The sequence below is a fragment of the Phyllobates terribilis genome, unplaced genomic scaffold (assembly GCF_046119375.1).
Source record: "Phyllobates terribilis strain yellow unplaced genomic scaffold, ASM4611937v1 Scaffold_11__3_contigs__length_659146591, whole genome shotgun sequence".
Classification (NCBI taxonomy): domain Eukaryota; kingdom Metazoa; phylum Chordata; class Amphibia; order Anura; family Dendrobatidae; genus Phyllobates; species Phyllobates terribilis.
In genome coordinates this window covers 652,252,061-652,276,133 of record NW_027362771.1, presented here as the reverse complement: position 1 = coordinate 652,276,133, position 24,073 = coordinate 652,252,061, and the positions used below count along the sequence as shown (strand labels likewise).

General features: G+C 55.1%; 1 protein-coding gene across 5 annotated transcripts in view; it reads right to left on the bottom strand.

Annotated features, from left to right (window-relative positions):
- LOC141167189 (phospholipid scramblase 1-like) overlaps positions 1–24,073 on the bottom strand; it is a 477,203-nt gene that overhangs the window by 5,736 nt on the left and 447,394 nt on the right. For all 5 annotated transcript variants that reach the window (XM_073654619.1, XM_073654616.1, XM_073654614.1 and 2 more), the window contains one exon: positions 456–584. In XM_073654619.1, coding sequence (XP_073510720.1) covers positions 456–584 — 129 coding nt within the window. The remainder of the gene's footprint in view (positions 1–455; positions 585–24,073) is intronic.

Sequence of the window (24,073 nt, the reverse complement as noted above, 5' to 3'; positions counted from 1 at the left end):
GGGATGTCTGTGTAGAATTGTACCAATCTGACCTTATGTGTCCCCAGGGGGTTGGGGAATGTCATGGTGGTGCAAAGGGCAGATTTGTATCATGTGTTCCTTCTGACGTAATTGTGACGTCAGGCGGGTGGCGAGGTGTGGATCCTTCACATGTGGTGGCAGCGGTGGGATTCTGTGGGATCTCTCCGGTGCCATTCATCACAAGTGGTGGTATCAGTGGCATTCTGCGGGGTCTCTCTGGTGCCATTCTTCACAGTGGGCAAATCTGGGCCCGTCATAGCAGGTATAGTGGGAACAGCTGGGCAGATCACAGGCTGCATTGTGGGTGACATTTTTAGCACACAAGGTTCATTCATGTAATGAAGCCGTCAGAAGTCTATCGTCATCTGCTCTAGGAGGCATCACTCAACTCACCCTAGCGAGATCCACAATCCAACATGGAGGCAACTACTCACCAGGTACAGGGAGGAGCCCAACAATATCGCCTTCAACGTCACCTCCAGGTCCAACGGAAAGGAAACTAGAATGTGATCACCCTCCATCTTAATCATTCCCACAACATGCTGCTCATCCAGAGACTTCACCTGGAAGAGAGACGGAAAGAAGGTTCTCCTTAAATGTGTCACCCTAAAATGGGTGGACCCAGGTCATGTCTCAATCTATGTGTCACCTTGAAGGGGGGAGTGCAGACTCATAGCTCCCTTCTGTCTGTATCTCTCTGCAGGGGGTGGGGTCATAGCTCCCTTCTGTCTGTATCACTCTGCAGGGGGTGAGGTCATAGCTCCCTTCTGTCTGTATCACTCTGCAGGGGGCAGGGTCATAGCTCTCTTCTGTCTGTATCACTCTGCAGGGGGTGAGGTCATAGCTCCCTTCTGTCTGTATCACTCTGCAGGAGGTGAGGTCATAGCTCCCTTCTGTCTGTATCACTCTGCAGGGGGTGAGGTCATAGCTCCCTTCTGTCTGTATCACTCTGCAGGGGGCGGGGTCATAGCTCTCTTCTGTCTGTATCACTCTGCAGGGGGTGAGGTCATAGCTCCCTTCTGTCTGTATCTCTCTGCAGGGGGTGAGGTCATAGCTCCCTTCTGTCTGTATCACTCTGCAGGGGGTGAGGTCATAGCTCCCTTCTGTCTGTATCACTCTGCAGGGGGTGAGGTCATAGCTCCCTTCTGTCTGTATCACTCTGCAGGGGGTGGGGTCATAGCTCTCTTCTGTCTGTATCTCTCTGCAGGAGGTGAGGTCATAGCTCCCTTCTGTCTGTATCACTCTGCAGGGGGTGAGGTCATAGCTCCCTTCTGTCTGTATCACTCTGCAGGGGGTGGGGTCATAGCTCCCTTCTGTCTGTATCACTCTGCAGGGGGTGGGGTCATAGCTCCCTTCTGTCTGTATCACTCTGCAGGGGGTGAGGTCATAGCTCCCTTCTGTCTGTATCACTCTGCAGGGGGTGGGGTCATAGCTCCCTTCTATCTGTATCTCTCTGCAGGGGGTGGGGTCATAGCTCCCTTCTGTCTGTATCACTCTGCAGGGGGTGAGGTCATAGCTCTCTTCTGTCTGTATCTCTCTGCAGGGGGTGGGGTCATAGCTCCCTTCTATCTGTATCACTCTGCAGGGGGCGGGGTCATAGCTCCCTTCTGTCTGTATCACTCTGCAGGGGGTGGGGTCATAGCTCCCTTCTATCTGTATCACTCTGCAGGGGGTGGGGTCATAGCTCCCTTCTATCTGTATCACTCTGCAGGGGGTGGGGTCATAGCTCCCTTCTGTCTGTATCACTCTGCAGGGGGCGGGGTCATAGCTCCCTTCTATCTGTATCACTCTGCAGGGGGTGAGGTCGTAGCTCCCTTCTGTCTGTATCACTCTGCAGGGGGTGGGGTCATAGCTCCCTTCTATCTGTATCACTCTGCAGGGGGCGGGGTCATAGCTCCCTTCTATCTGTATCACTCTGCAGAGGGTGGGGTCATAGCTCCCTTCTATCTGTATCACTCTGCAGGGGGTGGGGTCATAGCTCCCTTCTATCTGTATCACTCTGCAGGGGGCGGGGTCATAGCTCCCTTCTATCTGTATCACTCTGCAGAGGGTGGGGTCATAGCTCCCTTCTATCTGTATCTCTCTGCAGGAGGTGAGGTCATAGCTCCCTTCTGTCTGTATCACTCTGCAGGGGGTGAGGTCATAGCTCCCTTCTGTCTGTATCACTCTGCAGGGGGTGAGGTCATAGCTCCCTTCTATCTGTATCACTCTGCAGGGGGTGAGGTCATAGCTCCCTTCTATCTGTATCACTCTGCAGGGGGCGGGGTCATAGCTCCCTTCTATCTGTATCACTCTGCAGGGGGTGAGGTCGTAGCTCCCTTCTGTCTGTATCACTCTGCAGGGGGTGAGGTCATAGCTCCCTTCTATCTGTATCACTCTGCAGGGGGTGAGGTCATAGCTCCCTTCTATCTGTATCACTCTGCAGGGGGCGGGGTCATAGCTCCCTTCTGTCTGTATCTCTCTGCAGGGGGTGGGGTCATAGCTCCCTTCTATCTGTATCACTCTGCAGGGGGTGAGGTCATAGCTCCCTTCTATCTGTATCACTCTGCAGGGGGTGGGGTCATAGCTCCATTATATCTGTATCACTCTGCAGGGGGTGAGGTCATAGCTCTCTTCTATCTGTATCACTCTGCAGGGGGTGAGGTCATAGCTCCCTTCTATCTGTATCACTCTGCAGGGGGTGAGGTCATAGCTCTCTTCTGTCTGTATCACTCTGCAGGGGGTGAGGTCATAGCTCCCTTCTGTCTGTATCACTCTGCAGGGGGTGGGGTCATAGCTCCCTTCTATCTGTATCACTCTGCAGGGGGTGAGGTCATAGCTCCCTTCTGTCTGTATCACTCTGCAGGGGGTGGGGTCATAGCTCCCTTCTATCTGTATCACTCTGCAGGGGGTGGGGTCATAGCTCCCTTCTATCTGTATCACTCTGCAGGGGGCGGGGTCATAGCTCCCTTCTGTCTGTATCACTCTGCAGGGGGTGGGGTCATAGCTCCCTTCTATCTGTATCACTCTGCAGGGGGTGGGGTCATAGCTCCCTTCTGTCTGTATCACTCTGCAGGGGGTGGGGTCATAGCTCCCTTCTATCTGTATCACTCTGCAGGGGGCGGGGTCATAGCTCCCTTCTGTCTGTATCACTCTGCAGGGGGTGGGGTCATAGCTCCCTTCTGTCTGTATCACTCTGCAGGGGGTGAGGTCATAGCTCCCTTCTGTCTGTATCACTCTGCAGGGGGCGGGGTCATAGCTCCCTTCTGTCTGTATCACTCTGCAGGGGGCGGGGTCATAGCTCCCTTCTGTCTGTATCACTCTGCAGGGGGTGGGGTCATAGCTCCCTTCTATCTGTATCACTCTGCAGGGGGTGGGGTCATAGCTCCCTTCTGTCTGTATCACTCTGCAGGGGGCGGGGTCATAGCTCCCTTCTGTCTGTATCACTCTGCAGGGGGTGAGGTCATAGCTCCCTTCTGTCTGTATCACTCTGCAGGGGGCGGGGTCATAGCTCCCTTCTATCTGTATCACTCTGCAGGGGGTGAGGTCATAGCTCCCTTCTGTCTGTATCACTCTGCAGGGGGTGGGGTCATAGCTCCCTTCTATCTGTATCACTCTGCAGGGGGTGGGGTCATAGCTCCCTTCTATCTGTATCACTCTGCAGGGGGCGGGGTCATAGCTCCCTTCTGTCTGTATCACTCTGCAGGGGGTGGGGTCATAGCTCCCTTCTATCTGTATCACTCTGCAGGAGGTGGGGTCATAGCTCCCTTCTGTCTGTATCACTCTGCAGGGGGTGGGGTCATAGCTCCCTTCTGTCTGTATTACTCTGCAGGGGGCGGGGTCATAGCTCCCTTCTGTCTGTATCACTCTGCAGGGGGCGGGGTCATAGCTCCCTTCTGTCTGTATCACTCTGCAGGGGGCGGGGTCATAGCTCCCTTCTGTCTGTATCACTCTGCAGGGGGCGGGGTCATAGCTCCCTTCTATCTGTATCACTCTGCAGGGGGTGGGGTCATAGCTCCCTTCTGTCTGTATCACTCTGCAGGGGGTGAGGTCATAGCTCCCTTCTGTCTGTATCACTCTGCAGGGGGGGGGTCACAGCTCCCTTCTGTCTGTATCACTCTGCAGGGGGCGGGGTCATAGCTCCCTTCTGTCTGTATCACTCTGCAGGGGGTGAGGTCATAGCTCCCTTCTGTCTGTATCACTCTGCAGGGGATGAGGTCATAGCTCCCTTCTGTCTGTATCACTCTGCAGGGGGTGAGGTCATAGCTCTCTTCTATCTGTATCACTCTGCAGGGGGTGAGGTCATAGCTTCCTTCTGTCTGTATCACTCTGCAGGGGGTGAGGTCATAGCTCCCTTCTATCTGTATCACTCTGCAGGGGGTGGGGTCATAGCTCCCTTCTATCTGTATCACTCTGCAGGGGGTGGGGTCATAGCTCCCTTCTGTCTGTATCACTCTGCAGGGGGTGAGGTCATAGCTTCCTTCTGTCTGTATCACTCTGCAGGGGGTGGGGTCATAGCTCCCTTCTATCTGTATCACTCTGCAGGGGGCGGGGTCATAGCTCCCTTCTGTCTGTATCACTCTGCAGGGGGCGGGGTCATAGCTCCCTTCTGTCTGTATCTCTCTGCAGGGGGTGAGGTCATAGCTCCCTTCTGTCTGTATCACTCTGTAGGGGGCGGGGTCATAGCTCCCTTCTGTCTGTATCTCTCTGCAGGGGGTGAGGTCATAGCTCCCTTCTGTCTGTATCACTCTGCAGGGGGTGAGGTCATAGCTCTCTTCTATCTGTATCACTCTGCAGGGGGTGAGGTCATAGCTCCCTTCTGTCTGTATCTCTGCAGGGGGCGGGGTCATAGCTCCCTTCTGTCTGTATCACTCTGCAGGGGGCGGGGTCACAGCTCCCTTCTGTCTGTATCACTCTGCAGGGGGCGGGGTCATAGCTCCCTTCTATCTGTATCACTCTGCAGGGGGTGAGGTCATAGCTCCCTTCTGTCTGTATCACTCTGCAGGGGGCGGGGTCATAGCTCCCTTCTGTCTGTATCACTCTGCAGGGGGTGAGGTCATAACTCTCTTCTATCTGTATCACTCTGCAGGGGGTGAGGTCATAGCTCCCTTCTGTCTGTATCTCTGCAGGGGGCGGGGTCATAGCTCCCTTCTGTCTGTATCACTCTGCAGGGGGTGAGGTCATAGCTCCCTTCTGTCTGTATCACTCTGCAGGGGGCGGGGTCACAGCTCCCTTCTGTCTGTATCACTCTGCAGGGGGCGGGGTCACAGCTCCCTTCTGTCTGTATCACTCTGCAGGGGGTGGGGTCATAGCTCCCTTCTGTCTGTATCACTCTGCAGGGGGTGAGGTCATAGCTCCCTTCTGTCTGTATCACTCTGCAGGGGGCGGGGTCACAGCTCCCTTCTGTCTGTATCACTCTGCAGGGGGTGGGGTCATAGCTCCCTTCTGTCTGTATCACTCTGCAGGGGGTGAGGTCATAGCTCCCTTCTGTCTGTATCACTCTGCAGGGGGCGGGGTCATAGCTCCCTTCTGTCTGTATCACTCTGTAGGGGGCGGGGTCATAGCTCCCTTCTGTCTGTATCTCTCTGCAGGGGGTGAGGTCATAGCTCCCTTCTGTCTGTATCACTCTGCAGGGGGTGAGGTCATAGCTCTCTTCTATCTGTATCACTCTGCAGGGGGTGAGGTCATAGCTCCCTTCTGTCTGTATCACTCTGCAGGGGGCGGGGTCATAGCTCCCTATCTGTATCACTCTGCAGGGGGTGGTGTCATAGCTCCCTTCTATCTGTATCTCTCTGCAGGGGGCGGGGTCATAGCTCCCTTCTGTCTGTATCACTCTGCAGGGGGTGAGGTCATAGCTCCCTTCTATCTGTATCACTCTGCAGGGGGTGAGGTCATAGCTTCCTTCTGTCTGTATCACTCTGCAGGGGGCGGGGTCACAGCTCCCTTCTGTCTGTATCACTCTGCAGGGGGTGGGGTCATAGCTCCCTTCTGTCTGTATCACTCTGCAGGGGGTGAGGTCATAGCTCCCTTCTATCTGTATCACTCTGCAGGGGGTGAGGTCATAGCTTCCTTCTGTCTGTATCACTCTGCAGGGGGTGGGGTCATAGCTCCCTTCTGTCTGTATCACTCTGCAGGGGGTGAGGTCATAGCTCCCTTCTGTCTGTATCTCTATGCAGGGGGTGAGGTCATAGCTCCCTTCTATCTGTATCACTCTGCAGGGGGTGAGGTCATAGCTTCCTTCTGTCTGTATCACTCTGCAGGGGGTGGGGTCATAGCTCCCTTCTGTCTGTATCACTCTGCAGGGGGTGAGGTCATAGCTCCCTTCTGTCTGTATCACTCTGCAGGGGGTGAGGTCATAGCTCCCTTCTGTCTGTATCACTCTGCAGGGGGTGAGGTCATAGCTCCCTTCTGTCTGTATCACTCTGCAGGGGGCGGGGTCATAGCTCCCTTCTATCTGTATCACTCTGCAGGGGGTGAGGTCATAGCTCTCTTCTGTCTGTATCACTCTGCAGGGGGTGAGGTCATAGCTCCCTTCTGTCTGTATCTCTCTGCAGGGGGTGAGGTCATAGCTCTCTTCTATCTGTATCACTCTGCAGGGGGTGAGGTCATAGCTCCCTTCTGTCTGTATCTCTCTGCAGGGGGTGGGGTCATAGCTCCCTTCTGTCTGTATCACTCTGCAGGGGGTGGGGTCATAGCTTCCTTCTGTCTGTATCACTCTGCAGGGGGTGGGGTCATAGCTTCCTTCTGTCTGTATCACTCTGCAGGGGGTGGGGTCATAGCTCCCTTCTGTCTGTATCACTCTGCAGGGGGTGAGGTCATAGCTCCCTTCTGTCTGTATCACTCTGCAGGGGGTGGGGTCATAGCTCCCTTCTGTCTGTATCACTCTGCAGGGGGTGGGGTCATAGCTTCCTTCTGTCTGTATCACTCTGCAGGGGGTGGGGTCATAGCTCCCTTCTGTCTGTATCACTCTGCAGGGGGTGGGGTCATAGCTCCCTTCTGTCTGTATCACTCTGCAGGGGGTGGGGTCATAGCTCCCTTCTGTCTGTATCACTCTGCAGAGAGTGAGGTCATAGCTCCCTTCTATCTGTATCTCTCTGCAGGGGGCGGGGTCATAGCTCCCTTCTGTCTGTATCACTCTGCAGGGGGCGGGGTCATAGCTCCCTTCTGTCTGTATCACTCTGCAGGGGGCGGCGTCATAGCTCCCTTCTGTCTGTATAACTCTGCAGGGGGTGGGGTCATAGCTCCCTTCTGTCTGTATCACTCTGCAGGGGGTGGGGTCATAGCTCCCTTCTATCTGTATCACTCTGCAGGGGGTGAGGTCATAGCTCCCTTCTATCTGTATCACTCTGCAGGGGGTGGGGTCATAGCTCCCTTCTGTCTGTATCACTCTGCAGGGAGTGAGGTCATAGCTCCCTTCTATCTGTATCTCTCTGCAGGGGGCGGGGTCATAGCTCCCTTCTGTCTGTATCACTCTGCAGGGGGCGGGGTCATAGCTCCCTTCTGTCTGTATCACTCTGCAGGGGGTGGGGTCATAGCTCCCTTCTGTCTGTATCACTCTGCAGGGGGTGAGGTCATAGCTCCCTTCTGTCTGTATCACTCTGCAGGGGGTGGGGTCATAGCTCCCTTCTGTCTGTATCACTCTGCAGGGAGTGAGGTCATAGCTCCCTTCTATCTGTATCTCTCTGCAGGGGGCGGGGTCATAGCTCCCTTCTGTCTGTATCACTCTGCAGGGGGCGGGGTCATAGCTCCCTTCTGTCTGTATCACTCTGCAGGGGGTGGGGTCATAGCTCCCTTCTGTCTGTATCACTCTGCAGGGGGTGAGGTCATAGCTCCCTTCTGTCTGTATCACTCTGCAGGGGGTGTGGTCATAGCTCCCTTCTATCTGTATCTCTCTGCAGGGGGCGGGGTCATAGCTCCCTTCTGTCTGTATCACTCTGCAGGGGGCGGGGTCATAGCTCCCTTCTGTCTTTATCACTCTGCAGGGAGTGAGGTCATAGCTCCCTTCTATCTGTATCACTCTGCAGGGGGTGAGGTCATAGCTCCCTTCTGTCTGTATCAATCTGCAGGGGGCGGGGTCATAGCTCCCTTCTGTCTGTATCACTCTGCAGGGGGTGGGGTCATAGCTCCCTTCTGTCTGTATCACTCTGCAGGGGGGTGAGGTCATAGCTCCCTTCTATCTGTATCACTCTGCAGGGGGTGGGGTCATAGCTTCCTTCTGTCTGTATCACTCTGCAGGGGGTGAGGTCATAGCTCCCTTCTGTCTGTATCACTCTGCAGGGGGTGAGGTCATAGCTCCCTTCTATCTGTATCACTCTGCAGGGGGTGAGGTCATAGCTCCCTTCTGTCTGTATCACTCTGCAGGGGTGAGGTCATAGCTCCCTTCTGTCTGTATCACTCTGCAGGGGGTGAGGTCATAGCTCCCTTCTGTCTGTATCACTCTGCAGGGGGTGGGGTCATAGCTCTCTTCTATCTGTATCACTCTGCAGGGGGTGAGGTCATAGCTCCCTTCTGTCTGTATCACTCTGCAGGGGGGTGAGGTCATAGCTCCCTTCTATCTGTATCACTCTGCAGGGGGTGGGGTCATAGCTTCCTTCTGTCTGTATCACTCTGCAGGGGGCGGGGTCATAGCTCCCTTCTATCTGTATCACTCTGCAGGGGGTGAGGTCATAGCTTCCTTCTGTCTGTATCACTCTGCAGGGGGCGGGGTCATAGCTCCCTTCTATCTGTATCACTCTGCAGGGGGTGAGGTCATAGCTCCCTTCTGTCTGTATCACTCTGCAGGGGGTGAGGTCATAGCTCCCTTCTGTCTGTATCACTCTGCAGGGGGTGAGGTCATAGCTCCCTTCTGTCTGTATCACTCTGCAGGGGTGAGGTCATAGCTCCCTTCTGTTTGTATCACTCTGCAGGGGGTGAGGTCATAGCTCCCTTTTGTCTGTATCACTCTGCAGGGAGTGGGGTCATAGCTTCCTTCTGTCTGTATCACTCTGCAGGGGGTGGGGTCATAGCTCCCTTCTGTCTGTATCACTCTGCAGGGGGTGGGGTCATAGCTCCCTTCTGTCTGTATCACTCTGCAGGGGGTGGGGTCATAGCTCCCTTCTGTCTGTATCACTCTGCAGGGGGTGGGGTCATAGCTCCCTTCTGTCTGTATCACTCTGCAGGGGGTGAGGTCATAGCTCCCTTCTATCTGTATCACTCTGCAGGGGGTGAGGTCATAGCTCCCTTCTGTCTGTATCACTCTGCAGGGGGTGGGGTCATAGCTCCCTTCTATCTGCATCTCTCTGCAGGGGGTCGGGTCATAGCTCCCTTCTATCTGTATCTCTCTGCAGGGGGTGGGGTCATAGCTCCCTTCTGTCTGTATCACTCTGCAGGGGGTGAGGTCATAGCTCCCTTCTGTCTGTATCACTCTGCAGGGGGTGAGGTCATAGCTCCCTTCTATCTGTATCACTCTGCAGGGGGTGGGGTCATAGCTCCCTTCTATCTGCATCTCTCTGCAGGGGGTGGGGTCATAGCTCCCTTCTATCTGTATCTCTCTGCAGGGGGTGGGGTCATAGCTCCCTTCTGTCTGTATCACTCTGCAGGGGGTGAGGTCATAGCTCCCTTCTGTCTGTATCACTCTGCAGGGGGTGGGGTCATAGCTCCCTTCTATCTGTATCTCTCTGCAGGGGGTGGGGTCAGAGCTTCCTTCTATCTGTATCACTCTGCAGGGGGTGGGGTCATAGCTCCCTTCTGTCTGTATCACTCTGCAGGGGGTGAGGTCATAGCTCCCTTCTATCTGTATCACTCTGCAGGGGGTGGGGTCATAGCTCCCTTCTATCTGTATCACTCTGCAGGGGGTGAGGTCATAGCTCCCTTCTATCTGTATCTCTCTGCAGGGGGTGGGGTCATAGCTCCCTTCTGTCTGTATCACTCTGCAGGGGGTGGGGTCATAGCTCCCTTCTGTCTGTATCACTCTGCAGGGGGTGAGGTCATAGCTCCCTTCTGTCTGTATCACTCTGCAGGGGGTGAGGTCATAGCTCCCTTCTGTCTGTATCACTCTGCAGGGGGTGGGGTCATAGCTTCCTTCTATCTGTATCACTCTGCAGGGGGTGGGGTCATAGCTTCCTTCTATCTGTATCACTCTGCAGGGGGTGGGGTCATAGCTCCCTTCTGTCTGTATCACTCTGCAGGGGGTGAGGTCATAGCTCTCTTCTGTCTGTATCACTCTGCAGGGGGTGGGGTCATAGCTCCCTTCTATCTGTATCACTCTGCAGGGGGTGGGGTCATAGCTCCCTTCTGTCTGTATCACTCTGCAGGGAGTGAGGTCATAGCTCCCTTCTATCTGTATCTCTCTGCAGGGGGCGGGGTCATAGCTCCCTTCTGTCTGTATCACTCTGCAGGGGGCGGGGTCATAGCTCCCTTCTGTCTGTATCACTCTGCAGGGGGTGGGGTCATAGCTTCCTTCTGTCTGTATCACTCTGCAGGGGGTGGGGTCATAGCTCCCTTCTGTCTGTATCACTCTGCAGGGGGTGAGGTCATAGCTCCCTTCTGTCTGTATCACTCTGCAGGGGGCGGGGTCATAGCTCCCTTCTATCTGTATCTCTCTGCAGGGGGCGGGGTCATAGCTCCCTTCTGTCTGTATCACTCTGCAGGGGGCGGGGTCATAGCTCCCTTCTGTCTGTATCACTCTGCAGGGAGTGAGGTCATAGCTCCCTTCTATCTGTATCACTCTGCAGGGGGCGAGGTCATAGCTACCTTCTGTCTGTATCACTCTGCAGGGGGCGGGGTCATAGCTCCCTTCTGTCTGTATCACTCTGCAGGGGGTGGGGTCATAGCTCCCTTCTGTCTGTATCACTCTGCAGGGAGTGAGGTCATAGCTCCCTTCTATCTGTATCTCTCTGCAGGGGGCGGGGTCATAGCTCCCTTCTGTCTGTATCACTCTGCAGGGGGCGGGGTCATAGCTCCCTTCTGTCTGTATCACTCTGCAGGGGGTGGGGTCATAGCTCCCTTCTATCTGTATCACTCTGCAGGGAGTGAGGTCATAGCTCCCTTCTGTCTGTATCACTCTGCAGGGAGTGAGGTCATAGCTCCCTTCTGTCTGTATCACTCTGCAGGGGGGTGAGGTCATAGCTCCCTTCTATCTGTATTACTCTGCAGGGGGTGGGGTCATAGCTTCCTTCTATCTGTATCACTCTGCAGGGGGTGAGGTCATAGCTCCCTTCTGTCTGTATCACTCTGCAGGGGGGTGAGGTCATAGCTCCCTTCTGTCTGTATCACTCTGCAGGGGGTGGGGTCATAGCTCCCTTCTATCTGTATCACTCTGCAGGGGGTGAGGTCATAGCTCCCTTCTGTCTGTATCACTCTGCAGGGGGTGGGGTCATAGCTCCCTTCTATCTGTATCACTCTGCAGGGGGTGGGGTCATAGCTTCCTTCTATCTGTATCACTCTGCAGGGGGTGAGGTCATAGCTCTCTTCTATCTGTATCACTCTGCAGGGGGTGAGGTCATAGCTCCCTTCTGTCTGTATCACTCTGCAGGGGGGTGAGGTCATAGCTCCCTTCTATCTGTATCACTCTGCAGGGGGTGGGGTCATAGCTTCCTTCTGTCTGTATCACTCTGCAGGGGGTGAGGTCATAGCTCCCTTCTGTCTGTATCACTCTGCAGGGGGTGAGGTCATAGCTCCCTTCTATCTGTATCACTCTGCAGGGGGTGAGGTCATAGCTCCCTTCTGTCTGTATCACTCTGCAGGGGGTGAGGTCATAGCTCCCTTCTATCTGTATCACTCTGCAGGGGGTGAGGTCATAGCTCCCTTCTGTCTGTATCACTCTGCAGGGGGTGAGGTCATAGCTCCCTTCTATCTGTATCACTCTGCAGGGGGTGAGGTCATAGCTCCCTTCTGTCTGTATCACTCTGCAGGGGGTGAGGTCATAGCTCTCTTCTATCTGTATCACTCTGCAGGGGGTGAGGTCATAGCTCCCTTCTGTCTGTATCACTCTGCAGGGGGGTGAGGTCATAGCTCCCTTCTATCTGTATCACTCTGCAGGGGGTGGGGTCATAGCTTCCTTCTATCTGTATCACTCTGCAGGGGGCGGGGTCATAGCTCCCTTCTATCTGTATCACTCTGCAGGGGGTGAGGTCATAGCTTCCTTCTGTCTGTATCACTCTGCAGGGGGCGGGGTCATAGCTCCCTTCTATCTGTATCACTCTGCAGGGGTGAGGTCATAGCTCCCTTCTGTTTGTATCACTCTGCAGGGGGTGAGGTCATAGCTCCCTTCTGTCTGTATCACTCTGCAGGGAGTGGGGTCATAGCTCCCTTCTGTCTGTATCACTCTGCAGGGGGTGGGGTCATAGCTCCCTTCTATCTGTATCTCTCTGCAGGGGGTGAGGTCATAGCTCCCTTCTATCTGTATCACTCTGCAGGGAGTGAGGTCATAGCTCCCTTCTGTCTGTATCACTCTGCAGGGAGTGAGGTCATAGCTCTCTTCTATCTGTATCACTCTGCAGGGGGTGAGGTCATAGCTCCCTTCTGTCTGTATCACTCTGCAGGGAGGTGAGGTCATAGCTCCCTTCTATCTGTATCACTCTGCAGGGGGTGGGGTCATAGCTTCCTTCTGTCTGTATCACTCTGCAGGGGGTGAGGTCATAGCTCCCTTCTGTCTGTATCACTCTGCAGGGGGTGGGGTCATAGCTCCCTTCTGTCTGTATCACTCTGCAGGGGGTGGGGTCATAGCTCCCTTCTGTCTGTATCACTCTGCAGGGGGTGGGGTCATAGCTCCCTTCTATCTGTATCACTCTGCAGGGGGTGAGGTCATAGCTCCCTTCTGTCTGTATCACTCTGCAGGGGGTGAGGTCATAGCTCTCTTCTATCTGTATCACTCTGCAGGGGGTGGGGTCATAGCTCCCTTCTGTCTGTATCACTCTGCAGGGGGCGGGGTCATAGCTCCCTTCTGTCTGTATCACTCTGCAGGGGGTGGGGTCATAGCTCCCTTCTGTCTGTATCACTCTGCAGGGGGTGGGGTCATAGCTCCCTTCTGTCTGTATCACTCTGCAGGGGGTGAGGTCATAGCTCCCTTCTATTTGTATCACTCTGCAGGGGGTGAGGTCATAGCTCCCTTCTGTCTGTATCACTCTGCAGGGGGTGGGGTCATAGCTCCCTTCTATCTGTATCTCTCTGCAGGGGGTGGGGTCATAGCTCCCTTCTGTCTGTATCACTCTGCAGGGGGTGGGGTCAGAGCTTCCTTCTATCTGTATCACTCTGCAGGGGGTGGGGTCATAGCTCCCTTCTGTCTGTATCACTCTGCAGGGGGTGAGGTCATAGCTCCCTTCTATCTGTATCACTCTGCAGGGGGTGGGGTCATAGCTCCCTTCTGTCTGTATCACTCTGCAGGGGGGGGGGGTCATAGCTTCCTTCTATCTGTATCACTCTGCAGGGGGTGGGGTCATAGCTCCCTTCTGTCTGTATCACTCTGCAGGGGGTGAGGTCATAGCTCCCTTCTATCTGTATCACTCTGCAGGGGGTGGGGTCATAGCTCCCTTCTATCTGTATCTCTCTGCAGGGGGTGGGGTCATAGCTCCCTTCTGTCTGTATCACTCTGCAGGGGGTGGGGTCATAGCTCCCTTCTGTCTCTATCACTCTGCAGGGGGTGAGGTCATAGCTCCCTTCTGTCTGTATCACTCTGCAGGGGGTGGGGTCATAGCTTCCTTCTATCTGTATCACTCTGCAGGGGGTGGGGTCATAGCTTCCTTCTATCTGTATCACTCTGCAGGGGGTGAGGTCATAGCTTCCTTCTATCTGTATCACTCTGCAGGGGGTGGGGTCATAGCTCCCTTCTATCTGTATCACTCTGCAGGGGGTGGGGTCATAGCTTCCTTCTATCTGTATCACTCTGCAGGGGGTGAGGTCATAGCTCCCTTCTATCTGTATCACTCTGCAGGGGGTGAGGTCATAGCTCCCTTCTGTCTGTATCACTCTGCAGGGGGTGGGGTCATAGCTTCCTTCTATCTGTATCACTCTGCAGGGGGTGGGGTCATAGCTCCCTTCTGTCTGTATCACTCTGCAGGGGGAGGGGTCATAGCTCCCTTCTATCTGTATCACTCTGCAGGGGGTGGGGTCATAGCTCCCTTCTATCTGTATCTCTCTGCAGGGGGTGGGGTCATAGCTCCCTTCTGTCTGTATCACTCTGCAGGGGGTGGGGTCATAGCTCCCTTCTATCTGTATCACTCTGCAGGGGGTGGGGTCATAGCTCCCTTCTGTCTGTATCACTCTGCAGGGGGTGGGGTCATAGCTCCCTTCTATCTGTATCACTCTGCAGGGGGTGGGGTCATAGCTCCCTTCTGTCTGTATCACTCTGCAGGGGGAGGGGTCATAGCTCCCTTCTATCTGTATCACTCTGCAGGGGGTGGGGTCATAGCTCCCTTCTATCTGTATCTCTCTGCAGGGGGTGGGGTCATAGCTCCCTTCTGTCTGTATCACTCTGCAGGGGGTGGGGTCATAGCTCCCTTCTGTCTGTATCACTCTGCAGGGGGTGGGGTCATAGCTCCCTTCTATCTGTATCACTCTGCAGGGGGTGGGGTCATAGCTCCCTTCTGTCTGTATCACTCTGCAGGGGGTGGGGTCATAGCTTCCTTCTATCTGTATCACTCTGCAGGGGGTGAGGTCATAGCTCCCTTCTGTCTGTATCACTCTGCAGGGGGTGGGGTCATAGCTTCCTTCTATCTGTATCACTCTGCAGGGAGTGGGGTCATAGCTCCCTTCTATCTGTATCACTCTGCAGGGGGTGGGGTCATAGCTTCCTTCTATCTGTATCACTCTGCAGGGGGTGAGGTCATAGCTCCCTTCTGTCTGTATCACTATGCAGGGGGTGGGGTCATAGCTCCCTTCTATCTGTATCACTCTGCAGGGGGTGGGGTCATAGCTCCCTTCTGTCTGTATCTCTCTGCAGGGGGGGGGGTCACAGCTCCCTTCTGTCTGTATCACTCTGCAGGGGGTGAGGTCATAGCTCCCTTCTGTCTGTATCTCTCTGCAGGGGGTGAGGTCATAGCTCCCTTCTGTCTGTATCACTCTGCAGGGGGTGAGGTCATAGCTCCCTTCTGTCTGTATCACTCTGCAGGGGGTGAGGTCATAGCTCCCTTCTGTCTGTATCACTCTGCAGGGGGCGAGGTCATAGCTCCCTTCTATCTGTATCACTCTGCAGGGGGTGAGGTCATAGCTCCCTTCTATCTGTATCACTCTGCAGGGGGCGAGGTCATAGCTCCCTTCTATCTGTATCACTGTGCAGGGGGTGAGGTCATAGCTCCCTTCTATCTGTATCACTCTGCAGGGGTGAGGTCATAGCTCCCTTCTGTCTGTATCACTCTGCAGGGGGAGAGGTCATAGCTCCCTTCTGTCTGTATCACTCTGCAGGGGGTGAGGTCATAGCTCCCATCTGTCTGGATCACTCTGCAGGGGGTGAGGTCATAGCTCCCTTCTGTCTGTATCTCTCTGCAGGGGGTGAGGTCATAGCTCTCTTCTGTCTGTATCACTCTGCAGGGGGTGAGGTCATAGCTCCCTTCTGTCTGTATCACTCTGCAGGGGTGGGGTCATAGCTCCCTTCTATCTGTATCACTCTGCAGGGGGGGGGGTCACAGCTCCCTTCTGTCTGTATCACTCTGCAGGGGGTGAGGTCATAGCTCGCTTCTGTCTGTATCACTCTGCAGGGGGTGAGGTCATAGCTCCCTTCTGTCTGTATCACTCTGCAGGGGGTGAGGTCATAGCTCTCTTCTGTCTGTATCACTCTGCAGGGGGTGAGGTCATAGCTCCCTTCTGTCTGTATCACTCTGCAGGGGGTGAGGTCATAGCTCTCTTCTGTCTGTATCACTCTGCAGGGGGTGGGGTCATAGCTCCCTTCTGTCTGTATCTCTCTGCAGGGGGTGGGGTCATAGCTCCCTTCTGTCTGTATCTCTCTGCAGGGGGTGGGGTCATAGCTCCCTTCTGTCTGTATCACTCTGCAGGGGGTGGGGTCATAGCTCCCTTCTGTCTGTATCTCTCTGCAGGGGGTGGGGTCATAGCTCCCTTCTGTCTGTATCACTCTGCAGGGGGGGGGTCATAGCTCCCTTCTGTCTGTATCACTCTGCAGGGGGGGGTCATAGCTCCCTTCTATCTGTATCACTCTGCAGGGGGTGAGGTCATAGCTCCCTTCTGTCTGTATCACTCTGCAGGGGGTGGGGTCATAGCTCCCTTCTGTCTGTATCTCTCTGCAGGGGGTGGGGTCATAGCTCCCTTCTGTCTGTATCACTCTGCAGGGGGGGGGGTCATAGCTCCCTTCTGTCTGTATCACTCTGCAGGGGGTGAGGTCATAGCTCCCTTCTGTCTGTATCTCTCTGCAGGGGGTGGGGTCATAGCTCCCTTCTGTCTGTATCTCTCTGCAGGGGGCGGGGTCATAGCTCCCTTCTGTCTGTATCTCTCTGCAGGGGGTGGGGTCATAGCTCCCTTCTGTCTGTATCACTCTGCAGGGGGTGGGGTCATAGCTCCCTTCTGTCTGTATCACTCTGCAGGGGGTGAGGTCATAGCTCCCTTCTGTCTGTATCACTCTGCAGGGGGTGGGGTCATAGCTCCCTTCTGTCTGTATCACTCTGCAGGGGGTGAGGTCATAGCTCCCTTCTGTCTGTATCACTCTGCAGGGGGTGGGGTCATAGCTCCCTTCTGTCTGTATCACTCTGCAGGGGGTGAGGTCATAGCTCCCTTCTATCTGTATCACTCTGCAGGGGGTGGGGTCATAGCTCCCTTCTATCTGTATCACTCTGCAGGGGGTGAGGTCATAGCTCCCTTCTGTCTGTATCTCTCTGCAGGGGGTGAGGTCATAGCTCCCTTCTGTCTGTATCACTCTGCAGGGGGTGAGGTCATAGCTCCCTTCTGTCTGTATCTCTCTGCAGGGGGTGGGGTCATAGCTCCCTTCTGTCTGTATCACTCTGCAGGGGGCGGGGTCATAGCTCCCTTCTGTCTGTATCACTCTGCAGGGGGTGAGGTCATAGCTCCCTTCTGTCTGTATCACTCTGCAGGGGGTGAGGTCATAGCTCCCTTCTGTCTGTATCACTCTGCAGGGGGTGAGGTCATAGCTCCCTTCTGTCTGTATCACTCTGCAGGGGGTGAGGTCATAGCTCCCTTCTGTCTGTATCTCTCTGCAGGGGGTGAGGTCATAGCTCCCTTCTGTCTGTATCTCTCTGCAGGGGGTGGGGTCATAGCTCCCTTTTGTCTGTATCACTCTGCAGGGGGTGGGGTCATAGCTCCCTTCTGTCTGTATCACTATGCAGGGGGTGGGGTCATAGCTCCCTTCTGTTTGTATCACTCTGCAGGGGGTGGGGTCATAGCTCCCTTCTGTCTGTATCACTCTGCAGGGGGTGGGGTCATAGCTCCCTTTTGTCTGTATCACTCTGCAGGGGGTGGGGTCATAGCTCCCTTCTGTCTGTATCACTCTGCAGGGGGTGGGGTCATAGCTCCCTTCTGTCTGTATCACTCTGCAGGGGGTGGGGTCATAGCTCCCTTCTGTCTGTATCACTCTGCAGGGGGTGGGGTCATAGCTCCCTTCTGTCTGTATCACTCTGCAGGGGGCGGGGTCATAGCTCCCTTCTGTCTGTATCACTATGCAGGGGGTGGGGTCATAGCTCCCTTCTGTTTGTATCACTCTGCAGGGGGTGGGGTCATAGCTCCCTTCTGTCTGTATCACTCTGCAGGGGGTGGGGTCATAGCTCCCTTTTGTCTGTATCACTCTGCAGGGGGTGGGGTCATAGCTCCCTTCTGTCTGTATCACTCTGCAGGGGGTGGGGTCATAGCTCCCTTCTGTCTGTATCACTCTGCAGGGGGTGGGGTCATAGCTCCCTTCTATCTGTATCACTCTGCAGGGGGTGAGGTCATAGCTCCCTTCTGTCTGTATCACTCTGCAGGGGGTGGGGTCATAGCTCCCTTCTGTTTGTATCACTCTGCAGGGGGTGGGGTCATAGCTCCCTTCTGTCTGTATCACTCTGCAGGGGGTGGGGTCATAGCTCCCTTCTGTCTGTATCTCTCTGCAGGGGGTGGGGTCATAGCTCACTTCTGTCTGTATCACTCTGCAGGGGGTGGGGTCATAGCTCCCTTCTGTCTGTATCACTCTGCAGGGGGTGAGGTCATAGCTCCCTTCTGTCTGTATCACTCTGCAGGGGGTGAGGTCATAGCTCCCTTCTGTCTGTATCACTCTGCAGGGGGTGAGGTCATAGCTCCCTTCTGTCTGTATCACTCTGCAGGGGGTGGGGTCATAGCTCCCTTCTGTCTGTATCACTCTGCAGGGGGTGGGGTCATAGCTCCCTTCTGTCTGTATCACTCTGCAGGGGGTGGGGTCATAGCTCCCTTTTGTCTGTATCACTCTGCAGGGGGTGGGGTCATAGCTCCCTTCTGTCTGTATCACTCTGCAGGGGGTGGGGTCATAGCTCCCTTCTGTCTGTATCACTCTGCAGGGGGTGGGGTCATAGCTCCCTTCTATCTGTATCACTCTGCAGGGGGTGAGGTCATAGCTCCCTTCTGTCTGTATCACTCTGCAGGGGGTGGGGTCATAGCTCCCTTGTATCTGTATCACTCTGCAGGGGGTGAGGTCATAGCTCCCTTCTGTCTGTATCACTCTGAAGGGGGTGAGGTCATAGCTTCCTTCTGTCTGTATCACTCTGCAGGGGGTGAGGTCATAGCTCCCTTCTGTCTGTATCACTCTGCAGGGGGTGGGGTCATAGCTCCCTTCTGTCTGTATCACTCTGCAGGGGGTGGGGTCATAGCTCCCTTCTATCTGTATCACTCTGCAGGGGGTGAGGTCATAGCTCCCTTCTGTCTGTATCACTCTGCAGGGGGTGGGGTCATAGCTCCCTTGTATCTGTATCACTCTGCAGGGGGTGAGGTCATAGCTCCCTTCTGTCTGTATCACTCTGAAGGGGGTGAGGTCATAGCTCCCTTCTGTCTGTATCACTCTGCAGGGGGTGAGGTCATAGCTCCCTTCTGTCTGTATCTCTCTGCAGGGGGTGAGGTCATAGCTCCCTTCTATCTGTATCACTCTGCAGGGGGTGAGGTCATAGCTTCCTTCTGTCTGTATCACTCTGCAGGGGGTGGGGTCATAGCTCCCTTCTGTCTGTATCACTCTGCAGGGGGTGAGGTCATAGCTTCCTTCTGTCTGTATCACTCTGCAGGGGGTGGGGTCATAGCTCCCTTCTGTCTGTATCACTCTGCAGGGGGTGAGGTCATAGCTCCCTTCTGTCTGTATCTCTCTGCAGGGGGTGAGGTCATAGCTCCCTTCTGTCTGTATCACTCTGCAGGAGGTGGGGTCATAGCTCCCTTCTGTCTGTATCTCTCTGCAGGGGGTGAGGTCATAGCTCCCTTCTATCTGTATCACTCTGCAGGGGGTGAGGTCATAGCTCCCTTCTGTCTGTATCTCTCTGCAGGGGACGGGGTCATAGCTCCCTTCTGTCTGTATCACTCTGCAGGGGGTGGGGTCATAGCTCCCTTCTGTCTGTATCACTCTGCAGGGGGTGAGGTCATAGCTCCCTTCTGTCTGTATCTCTCTGCAGGGGGTGAGGTCATAGCTCCCTTCTGTCTGTATCACTCTGCAGGGGGTGAGGTCATAGCTCCCTTCTGTCTGTATCACTCTGCAGGGGGTGAGGTCATAGCTCCCTTCTGTCTGTATCTCTCTGCAGGGGGTGAGGTCATAGCTCCCTTCTGTCTGTATCACTCTGCAGGGGGTGAGGTCATAGCTCCCTTCTGTCTGTATCACTCTGCAGGGAGTGGGGTCATAGCTCCCTTCTGTCTGTATCACTCTGCAGGGGGTGAGGTCATAGCTCCCTTCTGTCTGTATCACTCTGCAGGGGGTGGGGTCATAGCTCCCTTCTGTCTGTATCACTCTGCAGGGGGTGAAGTCATAGCTCCCTTCTGTCTGTATCACTCTGCAGGGGGCGGGGTCATAGCTCCCTTCTATCTGTATCACTCTGCAGGGGGTGAGGTCATAGCTCCCTTCTGTCTGTATCACTCTGCAGGGGGCGGGGTCATAGCTCCCTTCTATCTGTATCACTCTGCAGGGGGTGAGGTCATAGCTCCCTTCTGTCTGTATCACTCTGCAGGGGGCGGGGTCATAGCTCCCTTCTATCTGTATCACTCTGCAGGGGGCGAGGTCATAGCTCCCTTCTATCTGTATCACTCTGCAGGGGGCGGGGTCATAGCTCCCATCTGTCTGTATCACTCTGCAGGGGGTGAGGTCATAGCTCCCTTCTATCTGTATCACTCTGCAGGGGGCGGGGTCATAGCTCCCTTCTGTCTGTATCACTCTGCAGGGGGCGGGGTCATAGCTCCCTTCTGTCTGTATCACTCTGCAGGGGGTGAGGTCATAGCTCCCTTCTGTCTGTATCACTCTGCAGGGGGCGAGGTCATAGCTCCCTTCTGTCTGTATCACTCTGCAGGGGGTGAGGTCATAGCTCCCTTCTGTCTGTATCACTCTGCAGGGGGTGGGGTCATAGCTCCCTTCTGTCTGTATCACTCTGCAGGGGGTGGGGTCATAGCTCCCTTCTGTCTGTATCACTCTGCAGGGGGTGAGGTCATAGCTCCCTTCTATCTGTATCACTCTGCAGGGTGTGGGGTCATAGCTCCCTTCTGTCTGTATCACTCTGCAGGGGGCGGGGTCATAGCTCCCTTCTATCTGTATCACTCTGCAGGGGGCGAGGTCATAGCTCCCTTCTATCTGTATCACTCTGCAGGGGGCGGGGTCATAGCTCCCATCTGTCTGTATCACTCTGCAGGGGGTGGGGTCATAGCTCCCTTCTATCTGTATCACTCTGCAGGGGGCGGGGTCATAGCTCCCTTCTGTCTGTATCACTCTGCAGGGGGTGGGGTCATAGCTCCCTTCTGTCTGTATCACTCTGCAGGGGGTGGGGTCATAGCTCCCTTCTGTCTGTATCACTCTGCAGGGGGCGGGGTCATAGCTCCCTTCTATCTGTATCACTCTGCAGGGGGTGAGGTCATAGCTCCCTTCTGCCTGTATCACTCTGCAGGGGGCGGGGTCATAGCTCCCTTCTATCTGTATCACTCTGCAGGGGGTGGGGTCATAGCTCCCTTCTGTCTGTATCACTCTGCAGGGGGTGGGGTCATAGCTCCCTTCTATCTGTATCACTCTGCAGGGGGTGGGGTCATAGCTCCCTTCTATCTGTATCACTCTGCAGGGGGTGGGGTCATAGCTCCCTTCTATCTGTATCACTCTGCAGGGGGTGGGGTCATAGCTCCCTTCTATCTGTATCACTCTGCAGGGGGTGGGGTCATAGCTCCCTTCTGTCTGTATCACTCTGCAGGGGGTGGGGTCATAGCTCCCTTCTATCTGTATCACTCTGCAGGGGGTGGGGTCATAGCTCCCTTCTATCTGTATCACTCTGCAGGGGGTGGGGTCATAGCTCCCTTCTGTCTGTATCACTCTGCAGGGGGCGGGGTCATAGCTCCCTTCTATCTGTATCACTCTGCAGGGGGTGGGGTCATAGCTCCCTTCTGTCTGTATCACTCTGCAGGGGGTGGGGTCATAGCTCCCTTCTGTCTGTATCACTCTGCAGGGGGCGGGGTCATAGCTCCCTTCTATCTGTATCACTCTGCAGGGGGTGGGGTCATAGCTCCCTTCTATCTGTATCACTCTGCAGGGGGTGGGGTCATAGCTCCCTTCTGTCTGTATCACTCTGCAGGGGGCGGGGTCATAGCTCCCTTCTATCTGTATCACTCTGCAGGGGGTGGGGTCATAGCTCCCTTCTGTCTGTATCACTCTGCAGGGGGTGGGGTCATAGCTCCCTTCTATCTGTATCACTCTGCAGGGGGTGGGGTCATAGCTCCCTTCTATCTGTATCACTCTGCAGGGGGTGAGGTCATAGCTCCCTTCTATCTGTATCACTCTGCAGGGGGTGGGGTCATAGCTCCCTTCTGTCTGTATCACTCTGCAGGGGGTGAGGTCATAGCTCCCTTCTATCTGTATCACTCTGCAGGGGGTGAGGTCATAGCTCCCTTCTATCTGTATCACTCTGCAGGGGGTGAGGTCATAGCTCCCTTCTGTCTGTATCACTCTGCAGGGGGTGGGGTCATAGCTCCCTTCTATCTGTATCACTCTGCAGGGGGCGGGGTCATAGCTCCCTTCTATCTGTATCACTCTGCAGGGGGTGAGGTCATAGCTCTCTTCTGTCTGTATCCCCCTGCAGGGGGTGGGGTCATAGCTCCCTTCTATCTGTATCACTCTGCAGGGGTGAGGTCATAGCTCCCTTCTGTCTGTATCACTCTGCAGGGGGTGGGGTCATAGCTCCCTTCTGTCTGTATCACTCTGCAGGGGGCGGGGTCATAGCTCCCTTCTGTCTGTATCACTCTGCAGGGGGTGGGGTCATAGCTCCCTTCTGTCTGTATCACTCTGCAGGGGGTGGGGTCATAGCTCCCTTCTATCTGTATCACTCTGCAGGGGGTGGGGTCATAGCTCCCTTCTATCTGTATCACTCTGCAGGGGGTGGGGTCATAGCTCCCTTCTGTCTGTATCACTCTGCAGGAGGTGGGGTCATAGCTCCCTTCTATCTGTATCACTCTGCAGGGGGTGGGGTCATAGCTCCCTTCTATCTGTATCACTCTGCAGGGGGTGAGGTCATAGCTCCCTTCTATCTGTATCTCTCTGCAGGGGGTGGGGTCATAGCTCCCTTCTGTCTGTATCACTCTGCAGGGGGTGGGGTCATAGCTCCCTTCTATCTGTATCACTCTGCAGGGGGTGGGGTCATAGCTCCCTTCTATCTGTATCACTCTGCAGGGGGTGAGGTCATAGCTCTCTTCTATCTGTATCACTCTGCAGGGGGTGAGGTCATAGCTCCCTTCTGTCTATATCACTCTGCAGGGGGTGAGGTCATAGCTCCCTTCTGTCTGTATCACTCTGCAGGTGGTGAGGTCATAGCTCCCTTCTATCTGTATCACTCTGCAGGGGGTGGGGTCATAGCTCCCTTCTGTCTGTATCACTCTGCAGGGGGTGGGGTCACAGCTCCCTTCTGTCTGTATCACTCTGCAGGGGGTGGGGTCATAGCTCCCTTCTATCTGTATCACTCTGCAGGGGGTGAGGTCATAGCTCCCTTCTATCTGTATCACTCTGCAGGGGGTGGGGTCATAGCTCCCTTCTGTCTGTATCACTCTGCAGGGGGTGGGGTCACAGCTCCCTTCTGTCTGTATCTCTCTGCAGGGGGTGAGGTCACAGCTCCCTTCTGTCTGTATCACTCTGCAGGGGGTGAGGTCATACCTCCCTTCTGTCTGTATCACTCTGCAGGGGGTGAGGTCATAGCTCCCTTCTGTCTGTATCACTCTGCAGGGGGTGAGGTCATAGCTCCCTTCTATCTGTATCACTCTGCAGGGGGTGAGGTCATAGCTCCCTTCTATCTGTATCACTCTGCAGGGGGTGAGGTCATAGCTCCCTTCTGTCTGTATCACTCTGCCGGGGGAGGGGTCATAGCTCCCTTCTATCTGTATCACTCTGCAGGGGGTGAGGTCATAGCTTCCTTCTGTCTGTATCACTCTGCAGGGGGTGAGGTCATAGCTCCCTTCTGTCTGTATCACTCTGCAGGGGGTGGGGTCATAGCTCCCTTCTGTCTGTATCACTCTGCAGGGGGTGAGGTCATAGCTCCCTTCTATCTGTATCACTCTGCAGGGGGTGGGGTCATAGCTCCCTTCTATCTGTATCACTCTGCAGGCGGTGAGGTCATAGCTCCCTTCTGTCTGTATCACTCTGTAGGGGTTGAGGTCATAGCTCCCTTCTGTCTGTATCACTCTGCAGGGGGTGAGGTCATAGCTCCCTTCTATCTGTATCTCTCTGCAGGGGGTGGGGTCATAGCTCCCTTCTATCTGTATCACTCTGCAGGCGGTGAGGTCATAGCTCCCTTCTGTCTGTATCTCTCTGCAGGGGGTGGGGTCATAGCTCCCTTCTGTCTGTATCACTCTGCAGGGGGTGGGGTCATAGCTCCCTTCTATCTGTATCACTCTGCAGGCGGTGAGGTCATAGCTCCCTTCTATCTGTATCACTCTGCAGGGGGTGAGGTTATAGCTCCCTTCTATCTGTATCACTCTGCAGGGGGTG